This window comes from Lampetra fluviatilis, chromosome 60 (assembly GCF_964198595.1).
Source record: "Lampetra fluviatilis chromosome 60, kcLamFluv1.1, whole genome shotgun sequence".
Lineage (NCBI taxonomy): Eukaryota > Metazoa > Chordata > Hyperoartia > Petromyzontiformes > Petromyzontidae > Lampetra > Lampetra fluviatilis.
The window spans coordinates 7513983-7534948 of NC_136334.1; the positions used below are offsets into that span (position 1 = coordinate 7513983).

Consider the following 20966-nt stretch of genomic DNA (forward strand, 5'->3'; position numbering starts at 1 on the left):
GTTTTTTGTTGTTTTTGTTATTGTTTATCTGTTGTTTTTGTTGTTGATTTTTATTGTTGTTTGTTGAATTTCGTTGTTTTTGTTTATTTGTAGTTTTTTTGTATATTTGTTGTTGGTTTTGTTGTTGTATATTTGTTGATTTTTGTGATTTTTTTTGTTTTTGTTGTTGTTTTCTTTGTCGTTGTTTTTTCATTCCTCCTCCTTCCCTTCCCCGGCCGCTGGTGTAATAATTGTATCCAAGCCCCCCCCCCCCCCCCCAAGATGATGATGATGGGCTTAGTGAATTATTGAGTGGGATAGGGAGTGGGTGGGTGAGTGATTGAGTGGGTGAGTGGGTGAGTTAGTGGGTGGGTGAATGAGTGGGCACCTGTAGGTGAGGTTGGCGTAGTGGTGGGGGAGTGGGGGGTCGCATGGCCGGTAATGAGCTCGCTTGGCAATGAGGAAGTTGAGGAGGTCTCCATGGCAACAGTACTCGGTCATAACGAGCACGGGCTCTGGGGGAGGGTGGGAGGAGTGGACCAGCAACAACGGCAGCATCATCGTCGTCAGTAGCAACAACATTATCCATCTCACCCCCCTGGCCCCCACCTCCCCGCCCCTGCACCTGGCTCCTCCCCCCTCACCCCTACCTCTTGATCCTCCCCTTCAGCCCCCCCCACCCCTGACTCCTCCCCCTGACCCCCCCCCCCCCCACCCTTGGCTCCTCCCCCTGACCCCCATCTCTCACCCCCCGCCGCTGGCACCTCCCCCTGACTTGACCCCCCCCCCATACCTGGCCTCCTCCCCCTGACCCCCCACCTCTCTCCCCCCACCCCTGGTCCCTTCCCCCGACCCAACCCACCCCCTGGCTCCTCCCCCTGACCCCCCCCCCACCCACCCCTGGCTCCTCCCCCTGGCCCCCCCGACCTCTGGCTCCTCCCCCTGACACGACCCACCCTGGCTCCTCCCCCTGACCCCCACCTCTCCCCCCACCCCTGGCTCCTCCCCCTGACACGATGCCCCCACCCACCCCTGGCCCCTCCCCCTGGCCCCGCCCACCTCTCTCGGTGCACGCCCCCAGGAGATTGACGATGTTGAGGTGGGATCCCAGGTGGCTCAGGATCTTGAGTTCGGAGAGCAGCGCCTCCTTCTCCGTGGCGTGCGCGCTCGCTGTGTGGGGAGGGGGAGGGGGAGGGGGGTGAGGGGGAGGGGATCGGGGGGGGGGGATGGAGGGAGGGGGTGGGGGGGTAGCATAGCGTCTTCAATATTGGGCAAAGTTACGGTGATTGTGGCGCTGACATGCGGACATGAGAGATTGAGCGAGATAGGCAGAGAGAGAGAGTGGGAGAGAGAGCGGGAGACACGTCCCCGGAGTGCCGGTCCTGCGGTAAAGTGGAGACGGTGGCGCACCAATACGTGGAGTGCAAGAGCCTGGGGTAGAGAGAGAGGGTAGAGAGAGAGGGGGGTAGAGAGAGGGGGTAGAGAGAGGGGGGGTAAAGAGAGAGGGGGTAGAGAGAGGGGGGGGTAGAGAGAGAGGGGGTAGAGAGAGAGGGGGGGGTAGAGAGAGAGGGGGTAGAGAGAGAGGGGGGTAGAGAGAGAGGGGGTAGAGAGAGAGGGGGGTAGAGAGAGAGGGGGGGTAGAGAGAGAGGGTAGAGAGAGAGGGGGTAGAGAGAGAGGGGGTAGAGAGAGAGGGGGTAGAGAGAGAGGGAAGGGATAAGTAGGGGGAGCGGAGCGTGCTTCTTCGTGTTGATGTTTGTGTCTACGAAGAAAGTAGCACAGATTGATTTTGTTTCACGATGGGAAAACACGTAAAATATGTCATTAAAAAAAGGGGGGGGGGGGGCACGTAAAGTAAAGCTATGGAAAAAAAACTAAATGATGAACGAAGCAAAGTGCCGACTACACGAGCATCTTCTTGTTTCCTCTGAACGTAAAAATATAGAGAGAGACACACGGGGAGAGACACACGGGGAGAGAGACACACGGGGAGAGAGACACGAGGAGAAAGACACGGGGAGTGAGACACGGAGAGAGAGACACACACGGAGAGAGAGACACGGGACAGAGACACGGAGAGGGAGACACACGGAGAGAGAGAGACACGGGGAGAAAGACACAGGGAGAGAGACACGGGGAGTGAGACACGGAGAGAGAGTGAGAGACACACGGAGCGAGCGACACGGGGGGGGGGGGTGAGACACGGGGGGGGGCACGGGGGGGGGGAGACACGGGGGGGTGTGACACCACACGGGGGGGGGGGGGAGACACGGGGAGTGATTTTCTGTGTTCACTAAAATAAATCTGCAGCCTCATGAAAAAAAGAGATGGAGAGAGAGGAAGAAAGAGAGAGACTTTGACTTTTAATCAACTTGTATTGCCGCCAGCAGCAACAGCACTGGAGGCGATTTCAATGTGAAACACACAAAAGTCACCAGCAACACAAATGAAAACAAACGCTACAAATCGACGCGCTGTGGCGCTAAAAGCACCGCGCACAACACGACATAAAAGTCACGTGGTTGTGATGTCATCGCGCACGTCACGGTGACGAGCGAGCGCTTCAGAAGGTGAACACCACGAGGGTGCCGTCCACGCTGGTGCAGAGAGGGGCTTGTCCGGCTCCCCAGCGTTCGAAGAAGACGCTCCGCACATCACCGACATGTGTGTGTGTGAGAGAGAGAGAGAGATGGAGAGAGAGATGGAGAGAGATGGAGAGAGAGAGACAGGGAGAGATGGAGAGAGAGGGAGCCACTGACGTTTGAGCATCTTGACAGCGACGCGCAGGGCGCTCTGTCCTGGCCGCAGCCCAAACGCCGTGGCCTCCACCACCTTGCCAAACGCCCCGGTGCCGAGCGTGCGGCCTGGGGGGGGGGCACGGGGGGGGGGTGCAAGTGAGTGTGGAAGTGTTGAGTGTAAGTGGTGAGTATTGGTGGCGAGCGGTGGTGGTGAGCGAGTGAGTGGTGAGTGAGTGGTGAGTGAGTGGTGAGCGAGTGGTGATTGAGTGGTGAGTGAGTGGCGGTGAGCGAGCGGTGGTGAGCGAGCGGTGGTGGGTGAGTGGTGAGCGAGTGGTGGTGAGCGTGCGGTGGTGAGCGAGCGGTGGTGAGCGAGTGGTGGTGAGCGAGTGGTGGTGAGCGATGAGCGAGCGAGTGGTGAGTGAGTGAGTGGTGGTGAGCGGTGAGTGAGCGGTGTTGAGCGAGCGGTGAGTGGTGAGCGAGCGAGTGGTGAGTGGTGGTGAGCGAGCGAGTGGTGAGCGAGTGGTGATTGTTGGTGAGCGAGTGGTGAGTGAGAGTGGTGGTGAGCAATGAGCGAGCGGTGGTAAGCGAGCGGTGGTGAGTGGTGGTGGTGAGCGAGCGTTGAGCGAGTGGTGGTGAGCGAGTGGTGAGTGAGTGGTGAGTGGTGGTGAGCGAGTGGTGAGTGGTGAGTGAGTGGTGAGTGGTGGTGAGTGAGTGGTGGCGAGTGGTGGCGAGTGGTGGTGAGTGGTGGTGAGCGAGTGGTGGTGAGCGATGAGCGAGCGAGTGGTGAGTGAGTGAGTGAGTGATGGTGAGTGAGTGATGGTGAGTGATGGTGAGTGGTGATGGTGAGTGATGGTGAGTGATGGTGAGTGGTGATGGTGAGTGATGGTGAGTGATGGTGAGTGGTGATGGTAAGTGATGATGAGTGATGGTGAGTGGTGAGTGATGGTGAGTGATGGTGAGTGGTGATGGTGATTGATGGTGAGTGATGGTGAGTGATGGTGAGTGGTGAGTGATGGTGAGTGATGGTGAGTGATGGTGAGTGGTGAGTACCAAAGTGCAGCTGCTCGCGAGGGAACTCCCAGGCGGAGGTGGCGTAGGGGAGGCTGGCCGGGTCGATGTAGCAGTAGCGGCCGCCCTCGCTCGCCGCAGCGTCCACGATCTTCCAGCGCAGCTCGTAGCGCGGCCTCTACGCGGTGGGGGGGGCAGCACGGGGCAGCAGTGGGAGGTGGGGGAGGGGAGTGAGTGAGGGGGGTGAGAGCAGTGAGTGAGAGCGGTGAGTGAGCGAGGTGAGCGGTGATTGAGAGCGGTGAGAGCGGTGAGAGAGCGAGCGAGAGGGGTGAGTGAGAGGGGTGAGCGAGCGAGGTGAGCGCTGAGCGAGCCCCCCCCCCCCCCCGCGCTCACCCCGCGTGCCTTGTGCAGAAAGAAGAGTGTGGAGGTGAGTGAGAGCGGTGAGTGAATGAGAGTGGTGAGTGAAAGGGGTGAGTGAGAGGGGTGAGTGAGAGGGGTGAGTGAGTGAGTGAGTGAGAGGGGTGAGTGAATGAGTGAGTAAGTGAGAGCGGTGAGTGAGAGTGGTGAGTGAGAGGGGTGAGTGAGAGCGGTGAGTGAATGAGAGCGGTGAGTGAGAGTGGTGAGTGAGAGCGGTGAGAAGGGCGAGTGAGAAGGGCGAGTGAGAAGGGTGAGTGAGCGAGGTGAGCGCTGAGCGAGGCTCCCCGCGTGCTCACCCCGCGTGCTCACCCCCCCCCCACTCACCCCGTGCGCTCACCCCCCCCCCTGCTCACCCCGCGCGCTCACCCCCCCCCCCCCGCTCACCCCACGCGCTCATCTCGCGCGCTCACCGCCCCCCACGCTCACCCCGTGCGCTCACCCCCCCCCCCCCCGCTCACCCCGCGCGCTCACCCCCCCCCCCCCGCTCACCCCACGCGCTCATCTCGCGCGCTCACCCCCCCCCACGCTCACCCCGTGCGCTCACCCCCCCCCCCGCTCACCCCGCGCGCTCACCCCCCCCCCCCCGCTCACCCCACACGCTCATCTCGCGCGCTCACCCCCCCCCACGCTCACCCCGCGCGCTCTCCCCGCGCTCACCCCCCGTGCTCACCCCCCGTGCTCACCCCCCGTGCTCACCCCCCGTGCTCACCCCGCGTGCCTTGTGCAGGAAGAAGAGTGTGGATGTGAGCAGCGCGCCTGCGAGCAGCGACACGGCGAGCAGCGACCACAGCGACACGCTCAGCGCGCCGCCCGCCACGGGGCCTGCAGCACCCCCTGTCGAGACGCGGGGGGGGGGGCACGGGGGGGGCACGGGGGGGGGCACGGGGGGGCACGGAGGGGAGGAGACGTGAGGGGCGGAGGAGGGGCATGGGGGGAGGGGCGGCATGGGAGGTCAGGGGGGGCACGGGGGGGGGCACGGGGGGGGGCACGGGGGGAGGAGAGGCGAGGGGGGGAAGGAGGGGGACACGGGGAAGAGGGGCATAGGCGGCATGGTGAGGGACAGTGGATAGTGGAGTGCACGTGGCTGTGTGGTTGTGTGACTGCGTGTGTGCGTGTGTGTGTGTGACTGTGTGTGTGTGTGACTGTGTGTGTGTGACTGTGTGTGTGTGACTGTGTGTGTGTGTGACTGGGTGTGTGTGACTGTGTGTGTGTGTGTGTGACTGTGTGTGTGACTGTGTGTGCGTGACTGTGTGTGTGTGACTGTGTGTGTGTGACTGTGTGTGTGTGACTGTGTGTGTGCGTGTGTCTGACTGTGTGCGTGTGTCTGACTGTGTGTGTGTGTGTGACTGCGTGTGTGTGTGTGTGACTGTGTGTGTGACTGTGTGTGTGTGTGCGTGTGTCACTGTGTGTGTGTGACTGTGTGTGTGTGTGTGTGACTGTGTGTGTGACTGTGTGTGTGTGTGTGTAACTGTGTGTGTGACTGTGTGTGTGTCTGACTGTGTGTGTGACTGTATGCGTGTGTGTGTGTGACTGTGTGTGTGTGACTGTGTGTGTGTGTGTGACTGTGTGTGTATGACTGTGTGTGTGTGACTGTGTGTGTGTGTGACTGTGTGTGTGAGACTGTGTGTGTGTGTGACTGTGTGTGTGACTGTGTGTGTGACTGTGTGTATATATGTGACTGTGTGTGTGTGTGACTGTGTGTGTGTGTGACTGTGTGTGTGTGTGTGTGACTGTGTGCGTGTGTCTGACTGTGTGTATGTGCGTGTGTGTGACTGTGTGTGTGTGCGTGTCGCACTCCGCAGGAAGAACGGCGAGGTGAAGTGAACTCTGGAGCTGCTCCCCAAGCGGTTCCAGGCGACGCATTCCACCGTGAACCCTGACCCCAGCGGCACCCCCAGCACGTCCCCCGCAGACCCCCCGACCCCGCCGGACCCCGGCTCCCCCCCCGTCCCCTCTCCATCGCCACCCACGTCCGCGCGTCCCTCCGGCTGCCCGGCCCCCACCGCCTCCCCGATGACCCCCGCGTGACCCCAAAGGGCGGGGGTCAAGGTCAACTCGCTGACGACCGTGACCCCCAGCGGCCCGTCGTCGCCCTGGGTCTCCCCGGCCTCGCGTTCGCGGATCGTCGTCCCGTTGCCGGCCTCCAGTTCCCGCGTGTCGTTACTGCCGCTGCAACTGGATTGGGGGGCGGGGGGCAGAGAGGGAGGGGGGCAGAGAGGGAGGGGGGGCAGAGAGGGAGGGGGGCAGAGAGGGAGGGGGGGCAGAGAGGGAGGGGGGGCAGAGAGGGAGGGGGGGAAGAGAGGGAGGGGGGCAGAGAGGGAGGGGGGGCAGAGAGGGAGGGGGGGCAGAGAGGGAGGGGGGGCAGAGAGGGGGGGGGGGCAGAGAGGGAGGGGGGCAGAGAGGGAGGGGGGGCAGAGAGGGAGGGGGGCAGAGAGGGAGGGGGGGCAGAGAGGGAGGGGGGCAGAGAGGGAGGGGGGGCAGAGAGGGAGGGGGGGCAGAGAGGGAGGGGGGGCAGAGAGGGAGGGGGGGCAGAGAGGGTGGGGGGCAGAGAGGGGGGGCGGAGTGGGTGGGGGGAGTGGAGCGTTGAGTTTGTGTATTGGGTTTGGGGGAGCGGTAGTGCTGTGGTTATTTGCTACATGCGTTGAACTTCTTTCGCACCGTACGTAGCCAACCGTGATTTATTGGAGGTGCAGTGTTGAGTCTATGGGTAGTGTTGAGTCTATGGGCAGTGTGAGTCTATGGGCAGTGTTGAGTCTATGGGCAGTGTTGAGTCTATGGGTAGTGTTGAGTCTATGGGTAGTGTTGAGTCTATGGCCAGTGTTGAGTCTATGGGTAGTGTTGAGTCTATGGGTAGTGTTGAGTCTATGGGCAGTGTGAGTCTATGGGCAGTGTTGAGTCTATGGGTAGTGTTGAGTCTATGGGCAGTGTTGAGTCTATGGGTAGTGTTGAGTCTATGGGTAGTGTTGAGTCTATGGGTAGTGTTGAGTCTATGGGCAGTGTCGAGTCTATGGGTAGTGTTGAGTCTATGGGTAGTGTTGAGTCTATGGGTAGTGTTGAGTCTATGGGCAGTGTTGAGTCTATGGGTAGTGTTGAGTCGATGGGTAGTGTTGAGTCTATGGGTAGTGTTGAGTCTATGGCCAGTGTTGAGTCTATGGGTAGTGTTGAGTCTATGGGTAGTGTTGAGTCTATGGGCAGTGTGAGTCTATGGGCAGTGTTGAGTCTATGGGTAGTGTTGAGTCTATGGGCAGTGTTGAGTCTATGGGTAGTGTTGAGTCTATGGGTAGTGTTGAGTCTATGGGTAGTGTTGAGTCTATGGGCAGTGTCGAGTCTATGGGTAGTGTTGAGTCTATGGGTAGTGTTGAGTCTATGGGTAGTGTTGAGTCTATGGGCAGTGTTGAGTCTATGGGTAGTGTTGAGTCGATGGGTAGTGTTGAGTCTATGGGCAGTGTTGAGTCTATGGGTAGTGTTGAGTCTATGGGGCAGTGTCGAGTCTATGGGCAGTGTTGAGTCCATGGGTAGTGTTGAGTCTATGGGCAGTGTTGAGTCTATGGGTAGTGTTGAGTCTATGGGCAGTGTTGAGTCTATGGGTAGTGTTGAGTCTATGGGTAGTGTTGAGTCTATGGGCAGTGTTGAGTCTATGGGTAGTGTTGAGTCTATGGGTAGTGTTAGTCAATGGGCAGTGTTTGTCTATGGGCAGTATGTGTCTATGTTGAACTTTCTAGAAAGTGCACAGCAATAGCACTAATAGTCTGTTAAAGGCTATACGGGGGATCTTTGTCTTTATGGGGCGCCACGGTGGTGAGATGTTAACTCCCTCGCCTGGTCTACAGGAGCTGTCAATTGTGGCCCAGGCAGCGTCTGTCAAAGGGCTGCGTAGCAAGCTCAGCGGGGCCTTACCTGGTAAAATAAGTAACAGTCTCGTATCGCGTGCGTGCGTGTGTCACACCTGTTGCGTGCGTGCGTCACACCTGTTGCGTGCGTGCGTCACACCTGTTGCGTGCGTGCGTGCGTCACACCTGTTGCGTGCGTGCGTGCGTCACACCTGTTGCGTGCGTGCGTGCGTCACACCTGTTGCGTGTGTGCGTCACACCTGTTGCGTGCGTGCCTGCGTCACACCTGTTGCGTGTGTGTGTGCTTGCGTCACACTTGTTGCGTGCGTGCGTGCGTCACACCTGTTGCGTGTGTGTGTGCGTCACACCTGTTGCGTGTGTGTGTGCTTGCGTCACACCTGTTGCGTGCGTGCGTGCGTCACACCTGTTGCGTGTGTGTGTGTGCTTGCGTCACACCTGTTGCGTGTGTGTGTGCTTGCGTCACACCTGTTGTGTGCGTGTGTGCGTCACACCTGTTGCGTGCGTGCGTGCGTCACACCTGTTGCGTGCGTGTGTGCGTGCGTCACACCTGTTGCGTGCGTGCGTCACACCTGTTGCGTGCGTGCGTGCGTGCGTCACACCTGTTGCGTGTGCCGGGACACAGGAGCCACGTGACGTGCGCTCGCGGCAGCGCGGTCGCCGTGCAAGTGCGCCGCTCGCTGTCCGAGCTCGCCAGCAGGGAGTCGATCTGGGGGGCCGCTGGGGGGCAGGGGGGTGGGGGGTCGGGGGGGGTCGGTGGGCGGGGGGTCGTTTAGAGGTGATTATTTACAAGGGTGCCAGGGCAGCGTCGTGGTGATGGTGGTGCATGATGGTGATGTGTGTATACATGTTCAGCTTCTCTAGCCAACCGCATACCTGTCAACCCCTACCTTGTTACAGACCAACTCAGACCTTATTGGTCACCCCGTGCCTCTTTTAAATCTCAACGTTCATCCCACAAAGTCCCACCACAAGGGAGAAACACAAATGGACAATACATTTTGTCGCCGGTATTGAAACGGTTGCACGCCGTGTGGACCTGTACAAGATTGCGGGGTAACCCGTGTGGGTTGACGGCTGTGCGTCCGTGCTAATCGAGGTGATGATGATGTGATGACGAGGGGGGTGTTGATGCGATGGGAGGTGACGCGGCCGTCGCTGCGCAGAGCTTGGTGGGCTGTGGCCACGCGACGATTAGTGCTCCGAGGAATTCCCGCAGCCAATGGAATGCAGGGTGAGAGGCACGGGTAAAGACATGGATGAGAGGCACAGGTGAGAAGCGCAGGTGACTAGCACGTGCGAGTGAAGAGGAGTTGTGTTAAATGTCCAGGATCCAGGCACCGGCCATTCAGGTGGAAGGGGAAGCGGTTTCGTCGGCTGGGGGCTGCGCAAGGCGGCGGGGTTAATCGGGAGCACGCAGAGACGCACGCAGGAAGTCTGGGAGCGGCCAAGAAATGGGACGAGGGTTCACTCGAGATCGTCGCGCGGGAGAGAGCCTGGGAGACGGAGGGTGCGGGAAAACGGAGGACGTGGGACGTGAAGGACACGGGAGACGGAAGGCGCCGGAAACAGAGGACGTGGGAAACAGAAAGCGTGGTAAATGGAAAGCACGGGAAACGGAGAGCTCAGGAAACTATGGCCGCGACAAACAGAGGGTGCAGGAAACGGAGGGCAAAGTAAACGGAGAGCACGGAAAACGAAGGGCGTGAAAAACGGAGGTTGCGGCAAACGGTGGACACAGGGAAAAAGAGGGCTTGGGAAACGGGGGGAGCGCAGAAAGCGGAGCGAGACAATACGGAGAGCGAGACAATACGGAGAGCGAGACAATACGGAGAGCGAGACAATACGGAGAGCGAGACAATACGGAGAGCGAGACAATACGGAGAGCGAGACAATACGAAGAGCGAGACAATACGGAGAGCGAGACAATACGGAGAGCGAGACAATACGGAGAGCGAGACAATACGGAGAGCGAGACAATACGGAGAGCGAGACAATACGAAGAGCGAGACAATACGGAGAGCGAGACAATACGGAGAGCGAGACAATACGGAGAGCGAGACAATACGGAGAGCGAGACAATACGGAGAGCGAGACAATACGGAGAGCGAGACAATACGGAGAGCGAGACAATACGGAGAGCGAGACAATACGGAGAGCGAGACAATACGAAGAGCGAGACAATACGGAGAGCGAGACAATACGGAGAGCGAGACAATACGGAGAGCGAGACAATACGGAGAGCGAGACAATACGGAGAGCGCTCGAGAGGGAGAGTCCTCACCGCTCACGTGGAGCGCGACGCTCGCCCAGTCTGCGCTGTCCGAGTTGTGCGCGTCCACGCGGAACCAACCGGAGAGAAGGCGGGAAACCCCAGCCAGCGAGAGCACGCTGCGGTACCTGACCACACAACCACCGTCACCACCACCGCGGCGGGGCCTGTCACAGGGAGCGCCGCTCGCTCCTCACCGGCCCAGCATCTCGACTGGCGCATCGCACCTCACCTCAACCGCTGCACCGCCCTGCTGCAGTCGAGCCCAAGGGACCCCCCCAGTGGAAGCTCTCCCTACGCGGCACAACGTGTGACCCAGCACCGGCGTGTGCGGTTGTGTGTCATCGGCCAGGAGGAGGTGGGGGGGGGTGGCGATGTTGCTAAGGGAATGGTTGTTGTTTTTTCCAAGTGAGGGATTTGAGAGTCATTTTCCATTTCGATTTAAAGCTTTCGTGACTGCAGGGATTCATCTTCTTGGTTCTTTCGGTAAAATCACGTAGAAGGGAAATAAAAAAATAAAAAAAAATAAACATAATAAAATTATTCTCACGACATTTCGGCCACAACGCAAGCAGCCGTCTTCAAGTGAAGAACAGGTCTGTCGGAAAGACAGCGTCACGTAGAAGGGAATTATTTCTCTTCTACGTGACTTTACCGAAAGAACCAAGAAGAGTCATTTTCCAATTACGGAACATAGGACAAGCCCCCCCCCCGCCCCTGTTGCTGCCCCCATAGCTGTCAACCCCTAATCAGTGACCTACCTTATTACAGAACAATTCAGAACTTATTGGTCATCCCGCCGTGCCATTATAAATCACAACGTGCATCCTACAAAGTCCCATCACAAGGAAGAAACACAAACAAATAGACAATTTATTTGTTTGCCCATATTGAGGCGGCTGTACGCCGTATGGACAAGAAAACTCAATGTCCCTCTAACAGGGGTGGGGAACGTCCGACCCGCGGTCCGTACAAGGCCCGCAAAATCATTTGGTGTGGCCCTGCCAAGGCACCCGCAGGCGGGACTTGAAATTCAATACATCTCGGAGCAAACCTGGAAAAGCAGTTGCGAGTAGCAACATCATCAATACCAGCTAACATCATCACACGCCTCGCCAAAGAAAAGCAGTTCCAGCCATAGCATTAGGGGTGAGTTAACTAAATGTTTGACCAAATATAACGGGCTAATGTATTATTTTGTATGGCCCGCGAATGATGTTATAAACATCCAAATGGCCCTTGGCAGAAAAACGGTTCCCCACCCCTGCTCTACAAGAACACGTGGTGAACCCTGAGGGTCGACAGCTGTGTGCCTCCCACCCCTCACCTGTTGTCCCCCAGGTGCTCCAGCACCGGGCTCCACGTCGCCTCCGCCGCCTCGCCACCGCTGCCCCCCCCGCTGCCCTCGCCTCCACCCCACAGTCCCCCGCTGCCCCCCACCGGCGCCGCCGTCGCGGCCTCGTCGGCGTGACGAGGCCCGGACCACGTGGCAAGCCGCGGCGGGGGGTACGAGTCGATGGTCACGGACAGCTCCACCGCGTCGCCCTCGTCCGCGCGGACGTCGCGCGACGCGGGGGAGATGCGCACGAAGCCATGGTCTGTGGGGCACATTGTCAGCGCGGCGTCGTCGTCGTGGTAACCGACAACATCATCATGATCATCAACATCACCGTGGTCGTCAGAGTTACTAGGCCAGGGCCTCCGAGCTACTAGACCAGGACATCAAGAGCTGCTAGACCAGGACATCAAGAGCTGCTAGACCAGGACATCAAGAGCTGCTAGACCAGGACATCAAGAGCTGCTAGACCAGGACATCAAGAGCTGCTAGACCAGGACATCAAGAGCTGCTAGACCAGGACACCAAGAGCTGCTATACCAGGACATCAAGAGCTGCTAGACCAGGACACCAAGAGCTGCTAGACCAGGACATCAAGAGCTGCTAGACCAGGACACCAAGAGCTTCTAGACCAGGACATCAAGAGCTGCTAGACCAGGACATCAAGAGCTGCTAGACCAGGACATCAAGAGCTGCTAGACCAGGACATCAAGAGCTGCTAGACCAGGACATCAAGAGCTGCTAGACCAGGACATCAAGAGCTTCTAGACCAGGACATCAAGAGCTGCTAGACCAGGACATCAAGAGCTGCTAGACCAGGACATCAAGAGCTGCTAGACCAGGACATCAAGAGCTGCTAGACCAGGACATCAAGAGCTGCTAGACCAGGACATCAAGAGCTGCTAGACCAGGACATCAAGAGCTGCTAGACCAGGACACCAAGAGCTGCTATACCAGGACATCAAGAGCTGCTAGACCAGGACACCAAGAGCTGCTAGACCAGGACATCAAGAGCTGCTAGACCAGGACACCAAGAGCTTCTAGACCAGGACATCAAGAGCTGCTAGACCAGGACATCAAGAGCTGCTAGACCAGGACATCAAGAGCTGCTAGACCAGGACATCAAGAGCTGCTAGACCAGGACATCAAGAGCTGCTAGACCAGGACATCAAGAGCTTCTAGACCAGGACATCAAGAGCTGCTAGACCAGGACATCAACAGCTACTAGACCAGGACATCAAGAGCTACTAGACCAGGACATCAAGAGCTGCTAGACCAGGACATCAACAGCTGCTAGACCAGGACATCAACAGCTACTAGACCGGGGCCTTCCGCTAGTGTCCGTGCGCTGCTCGTTACCTACCCAGCACGACCAACTCGACGGCGCTGGAGTCGGCCCCGCCGGCTCGGTTCGAGGCCCGGCACGCGTAGCGCCCCGCGTGGCGCGGACCCACGGCCTCGACGTGCACGCTCTGCGTCACGTGCAGCACGCCCACGTGGTCGTAGCGCCGCTCCTGGCGGCCGAGCGGCAGCTCCTGGGGGCACGGGGACAAATGTCAGCAGAAACATCATCATCAGCAGCAGCAGCATCAGCAGCAGCAGGATAAGCACCAGCAGCAGCAGCATCAGCAACAGCATCAGCAGCAGCAGCATCATCATCAACACCAGCAGCAGCATAATCAGCATCAGCATCATCAGCAGCATCCACAGCAGGATTAGCATCAGCAGCAGCAGCATTAGCAGCAGCAGCATCATTAGCAGCATCATCATGGGGCCAGGGGATAGCGAGGGTAGTTGGATCGTCGCTGGCTAAAGGGGGCAGGAGAGGGTGGGGGAGTAGGAGGGAGTGGGGGTAGGAGGGAGTTCGGGGTGGGGGGCTGTGGGTGTGAGTGGGGGGAGGTAGTAGGAAGTTGGGGGGGGGGGGCTGTGGGTGTGAGTGGGGGGGGGGCTGTGGGTGTGAGTGGGGGGGGGGCTGTGGGTGTGAGTGGGGGGGGGGGGCTGTGGGTGTGAGTGGGGGACCGCACCGCGGCCCCCGAGAAGTCCCAGTGGAGCAGCACGATGGGGTTGATGCTGGTCACCGTGCACCACAACTCCAGCGGCTCGCCACGCACCCGCAGCAGCGGTGACGACGACGACGACGAGGATGACGCGTTCAGCGTCACAGTGAGCGCCGAATCTACACCACCACCACCGCCGTCATCATCATCAGCGGATACATCGTCATCAGCTGCATCAGCACGAGCTACATCAGCAGCGGATACATCGTCATCATCGACGCGTTCAACGTCACAGTCAGCACCGTCTAGCTCAGGGGTCGGCAACCAAAATAACAAGAAGAGCCATTTCTTTCCAATTCGGTACAAAATTCAGTATTTCAAGAGCCGCAATGCATCTGAGTACATACTGTACATACGTACATATCGTCAAGAAGCAGCCCGTAAAGAGCCGCATGCGGCTCCGGAGCCGTAGGTTGCCGACCCCTGCTCTAGCTCAACCAGTCTACATAACAAAGGCTCAGTCCTAGCAGCAGCCTCAGCCGCACCAACCTTACCATAATAAAAAAATTAACCCGTAAAAACAAAGTTTTTCACTATAAATCCTTTATATGCGTGGCATCGGTTTTATTTTATTATTCATTTTTGTTTTTCTTGAGTAAGAGTTTCATTTTATCACATTGGTATTTTTAATTAAATATGAAAAGAAAAAAAATCCTAAAAAGTGGAAAATTTTGGAAAAAAAATTTCACGAAAATAAATTGTCACGCACAACGAGTGTGTGTGCAAAATGTCAGCTCGATTGGATCACGGGAAGTGGGTTTAAAAACGACCGAAAGATTTGCACGGTCGTAAGCGCGCAAGCAAGCAAGCAAGTGAACTTAATATAAAGGATTTAAAAACTCCGATCCAGGGACCTACCCTGGCTCCTCCCCCCTCAACCAGTATTATTTCCCTTCTACGTGACTTTACCGAAAGAACCAAGAAGATGCAGGGAAAACGTCAGGAACAACACAGACCTCTCTACGCGGCCTTCTTTGACCTCGCCAAAGCCCTTGATTCTGTCAACCGAGAATCTCTGTGGAAGATCCTTCAAAAGTCGTGGATGTCCACCGAAATCCGTCGCCATTCTTCGCCTGCTGCGTGATGGCTGTGAGAGCGGTAATTCTTCGAAATGGATCCATCTCAGATCACGTGGAAGTTAAGACTCGAGTCAAACAAGGCTGTGCCATCGCCCCAACAATCTTCTCCCAATATTCCTCGCCGCGATGCTACAGCTAAACTCCTGGCAAACTTCGAGCAGGAGTGGAGCTAAACTACCGAATTGGATGGTTAGCTGTTCAACATCAACCGACTCCTATCTAATGCTAAGACCATCCCGACAGCAGCTGTTGAACTTCAGTATGCTGATGACGATGCTGTGGTGTGTGCCCACTCAGGAGTGAATGTTCAGGAAATCATAAATAAACTTTTACTGAGGCATTTGAGAAAATGGCACTGACGCTTAATATTTGAAAGACTAAGGTCTTCCATCAACCAGTTCTCAATGTGCAGCTCCCAGCTCCGACAATCTACATCCACGGTGAGCCTCTGGAAAATGTTGAGCATTTCCCATACCTAGGAAGCCCTCTTTCTCAGAATGCTGAAATGTGCAAGTGGAGCTTTCGGTCGGCTGAGAAAAAGGGGTGTTTGAGGAAGGTGACATGAGGTCCAAACACCAAGACCGTGCTTTATCAAGCAGCCGTAATCTCTACCTTACTGTCTGGAGCTGAGACGTGGGTAACATTACGGGAGACATCTCACAGCGCTAGAGATGTCCAATCAACGCTGCTTGCGGAAGATCCTTGACACCGGGTGTGAAGATGGCAGACGCACTTGCTAACATCAGCGTCCGCTCGCGAACAGACACCACGAGCACGGAGGCCACGATCATTGGACATCAGCTACGCGGGACCGACCACGCCGTCCGTATGCCAGACCCCAGACTCCCGGAGCAACGAAGTCTTCCACTCCCAGCTCGATGGGAGGGGTGTACGTTCAAGAGGAGGGCAGAGAGAAGCGCTTCAAGGATGTCGTCCTCAAGGGCGAGGCCTTACCCCGGAGCACCGCAGATGGAGACAACAACAACAACCGCCATTCGCGACTAAGTAGCGGTGACGTCACCACGACGCTTGTACCAGGCTAGGTGCACGTTGAGGCAGTAACGTGAAGTGTCGAACGCCCGCTGGCAGGAGGTCACGGGGCAGACCCAGCAGGTGCCACGGGTCGACTGACTGAGATGACCGAGATGACTGGCTGATGCACCACGTGTGCCCCCGACTGTGCCAACTTGCTGTGCTTTAGCCACCCGGCGCTCCGCTCGTTGTTGTGAGCGTAACTCCTCCGCTCTCCGTTGTTGCTGGAGGGCGACTGCCTCCAACTGCCCAGTCGCGTCCTTCACGAGCCTCCTCCACTGAGGCCGATCTTGACACCGCTGGTACCATTCATCGGCAAGTCCACTCAGCTCCACGTCCTCATGTACCACATCACTCCATCTCTTCTCTAGCCCGTGCCGCGCCCGTTTAGCCCCCTCTGTGCGGCCGAACAAAAGCTGTTTAGGCATGCGGTGGCTGGGCATATGGGCTACATGGCCCAGCCAACGCAGCCTTGCCTGCCGGAGGAGCTCACCGATGGGATTTTGCCCAGATCTTTCAATGATGTGTGAGCTCCTCACACAATCCAGCCTGGTTAAACCCAGGATGGATCGTAGGCAGGCCAGCCTAAATGTTTCAACCGGCGAAGATGTTCCAATAGGGGGGTCCACGTTTCGCAAGCGTAGATAAGGGAGGGAATGACTCTGGCCGAGAAGACCTGAAGCTTCGTGCGGAGCGACAGACCAGGTAGCTTCCACACAGCGTTACGCAACCGATGAAAAGATATTACCGCTCGACTGATTCGGAGTGAGACCTCTGCTGTCAAACCGGAGCCGGCCATGAGCACACTGCCCAGGTATGGGAAACTCTCCACTCTCTCCACAACTGTCCTATCAGCACCACCACTACCATCACCACCACCACCATAATCACACAATTTCACCCCCAACCACCACCCCTACCATCACTACCATCACTGCCACCACCCCTACCATCACCACAATCATCACAGCGATCAGCAACCACCGTCACCACCGTCACCGTCATGCAAACGGGCACAGGCGCAGGCCTGCAAGTGCCTGGCTACTCACTGCACCGCAGTGGAGACCCCCGTGAGAGAGGGAGAGAGAGACCCATGGCCCAGACCCACACTGGACCCCACCGCACGCGACTTAACTACTGCATCAGCTGCCGCTCCGGGAGATAGTCACGGCTCCAGCGAGCTCACCCCCTACCGTGCGATTTCAGCAGGCACCCCAGTCACGGCCTTCTTTGTCTCACCTCATCTGCCCCCCCCCCCATCTCACCTCACATCCTCCCCCCCACCTCACCAGCCCCCCACCTCACCTCACCTGCACCCCCAACCTCACCTCACCTGCACCCCCCGCCCATCTCACCTGCACCCCCACCTCACCTCACCTGGAACCCCCCCCCATCTCACCTCACCCCCTCCCCCCACCTCACCCACTCCCCCCTTACCTGCACCCCCATCTCACCTCACCTGCACCCCCCGCCCATCTCACCTGCACCCCCACCTCACCTCACCTGCACCCCCCCATCTCACCTCACCCCCTCCCCCCCCACCCCACCTCACCTGCCCCTCCATCTCACCTCACCCCCTCCCCCCCCACCCCACCTCACCTCACCTGCACCCCCCCATCTCACCTCACCCCCTCCCCCCCCACCTCACCCCCTCCCCCCCACCTCACCTCACCCCCTCCCCCCCACCCCACCTCACCTGCCCCTCCATCTCACCTCACCAGCCCCCCTCTCCCCATCTCATCTCACCTGCACCCCCCTCCCCCCCACCTCACCTGGCCGTGGAGTCCCGTCGACGGTGAGCGGCGCGAGGAGGATGACGAGGTGGAGGACGAAGTGGTGGTGGTGGTGGAGGTGGTGGAGGAGGAGGAGGTGGAGGAGGTGGACGAGGAGACCCATGGACGCGCTTCTCTCTCCTCTCCGCGTGTCGCGCGCACGCGAGCCGTGGACTCCGAGTGCGCGAGACGGAGCCAGCAGAGCCCCGCGCGCGCTCCCCCCCCCACCCCCTTTACCCCCCACCCCCTCTCACCCCCCACCCCCACACCCCTTTACCCCCCCCACCCCTCTACCCCCTCTCCCCCCCCACTACCACCACCACCCACGATCACACCACTCCCCCTGACAATAACAACAACAATAGCATCGCAATAACACATTGCTGCTGATACCCCCACCTCGCTCCCTCCCTCCCTCCCTCTCTCTCTCTCCTCCTCCTCACTCCTCCTCCTCACCTCTCTCCCTCCCCACTCCTCACCTCTCCCTCCCCTTGCGATCCACACATACTCACTCACCTACTCACTCACCTACTCACTCACCTACCCACTCACCTACCCACTCACCTACTCACTCACCTACTCTCTCACTATCCACTCACCTACTCACTCACCTACTCACTCACCTACTCACCTACTCACTCACCTACTCACTCACCTACTCACTCACTCACCTACTCACTCACCTACTCACTCACCTACTCACTCACCTACTCACTCACCATCCACTCACCTACTCACTCACCTGCTCACTCACCTACTCTCTCACTATCCACTCACCTACTCACTCACTCACCTACTCACTCACCTACTCACTCACCTACTCACTCACCTACTCACTCACTATCCACTCACCTACTCACTCACCTGCTCACTCACCTACTCACTCACCTACTCTCTCACTATCCACTCACCTACTCACTCACTCACCTACTCACTCACCTACTCACCTACTCACTCACCTACTCACTCACCTACTCACTCACCTACTCACTCACTCACCTACTCACTCACCTACTCACTCACCTACTCACTCACCTACTCACTCACTCACCTACTCACTCACCATCCACTCACCTACTCACTCACCTACTCATTCACCTACTCACTCGCCTACTCACTCACCTACTCACTCACCTACTCACTCACCTACTCACTCACTATCCACTCACCTACTCACTCACCTACTCACTCACTCACCTACTCACTCGCCTACTCACTCACCTACTCACTCACCTACTCACTCACCTACTCACTCACCTACCCACTCACCTACTCACTCACCTGCTCACTCACCTACTCACTCACCTACTCTCTCACTATCCACTCACCTACTCACTCACTCACTCACCTACTCACTCACCTACTCACCTACTCACTCACCTACTCACTCACCTACTCACTCACCTACTCACTCACTCACCTACTCACTCACCTACTCACTCACTCACCTACTCACTCACCATCCACTCACCTACTCACTCACCTACTCACTCACCTACTCACTCGCCTACTCACTCACCTACTCACTCACCTACTCACTCACCTACTCACTCACTATCCACTCACCTACTCACTCACCTACTCACTCACTCACCTACTCACTCGCCTACTCACTCACCTACTCACTCACCTACTCACTCACTATCAACACATACTCACTCACCTACTCACTCACCTACTCACTCACCTACTCACTCACTATCAACACCTACTCACTCACCTACTCACTCACCTACTCACTGACCTACTCACTCACCTAGTCTCTCACTCTCCACACCTACTCACTCACCTACTCACTCACCTACTGACTCACTATCCACTCCTACTCACTCACTCTCCACACCTACTCACTCACCTACTCACTCACCTACTCACTCACTATCCACTCACCTACTCACTCACCTACTCACTCACTCACCTACTCACTCACCTACTCACTCACTCACCTACTCACTCGCCTACTCACTCACCTACTCACTCTCTATCCACACCTACTCACTCACCTACTCACTCACCTACTCACTCACCTACTCACTCACTCACCTACTCACTCACCTACTCACTCACTATCCACACACCTACTCACTCACTATCAACACCTACTCACTCACTCACCTCCTCACTCACTCTCCACACCTACTCACTCACCTACTCACTCACGTTCCACACCTACTCACTCACCTACTCACTCACCTACTCACTCGCCTATTCACTCACTTTCCACACCTACTCACTCACCTACTCACTCACCTACTCACTCACTATCCACTCACCTACTCACTCACCTACTCACTCACCTACTCACTCACCTACTCACTCGCCTATTCACTCACCTACTCACTCACTATCCACACACCTACTCACTATCAACACCTACTCACTCACTCACTCACCTACTCACTCACTCTCCACACCTACTCACTCACCTACTCACTCACTTTCCACACCTACTCACTCACCTACTCACTCACCTACTCACTCGCCTATTCACTCACTATCCACTCACCTACTCACTATCAACACCTACTCACTCACTCTCCACACCTACTCACTCACCTACTCACTCACTTTCCACACCTACTCACTCACCTACTCACTCACCTACTCACTCGCCTATTCACTCACTATCCACTCACCTACTCACTCACCTACTCACTCACCTACTCACTCACCTACTCACTCACTATCAACACCTACTGACTCACCTACTCACTCACCTACTCACTCACTATCAACACCTACTAACTCACCTACTCACTCACCTACTCACTCACCTACTCACTCACCTACTCACTCTCTATCAACACCTACTGACTCACCTACTCACTCACCTACTCACTCACTATCAACACCTACTAACTCACCTACTCACTCACCTACTCACTCACCTACTCACTCACCTACTCATTCACTATCAACACCTACTCACTCACCTACTCACTCACCTACTCACTCACCTACTCACTCGCCTACTCACTCACCTACTCACTCACTCTCCACACCTACTCACTCACCTACTCACTCACCTACTCACTCACCTACTCACTCACCTACTCACTCACTATCAACACATAATCACTCACCTACTCACTCACCTACTCACTCACTCACCTACTCACTCACCTACTCACTCACCTACTCACTCACTCACCTACTCACTCACCATCCACTCACCTACTCACTCACCTACTCACTCACCTACTCACTCGCTTACTCACTCACCTACTCACTCACTATCCACTCACCTACTCACTCACCTACTCACTCACTCACCTACTCACTCACCTACTCACTCATCTACTCACTCACCTACTCACTCACCTACTCACTCACTCTCCACACCTACTCACTCACCTACTCACTCACCTACTCACTCACCTACTCACTCACTCACCTACTCACTCACTCTCCACACCTACTCACTCACCTAC

The 20966-nt window shown here is 57.2% G+C and overlaps 1 protein-coding gene across 1 annotated transcript in view; it reads right to left on the reverse strand.

Annotated features, from left to right (window-relative positions):
• Positions 1–17659, reverse strand: part of LOC144950945 (mast/stem cell growth factor receptor kita-like) — a 29899-nt gene extending 12240 nt beyond the window's left edge. Inside the window, 12 exon segments of the mRNA XM_078881127.1 lie at positions 368–494; positions 1039–1149; positions 2736–2840; positions 3765–3900; positions 4849–4973; positions 5935–6314; positions 8590–8707; positions 10272–10387; positions 11587–11857; positions 12959–13130; positions 13620–13771; positions 17536–17659. Of these exon segments, the coding sequence (XP_078737253.1) occupies positions 368–494; positions 1039–1149; positions 2736–2840; positions 3765–3900; positions 4849–4973; positions 5935–6314; positions 8590–8707; positions 10272–10387; positions 11587–11857; positions 12959–13130; positions 13620–13771; positions 17536–17659 (1937 nt within the window).
• Positions 17660–20966: the final 3307 nt, after the last annotated feature.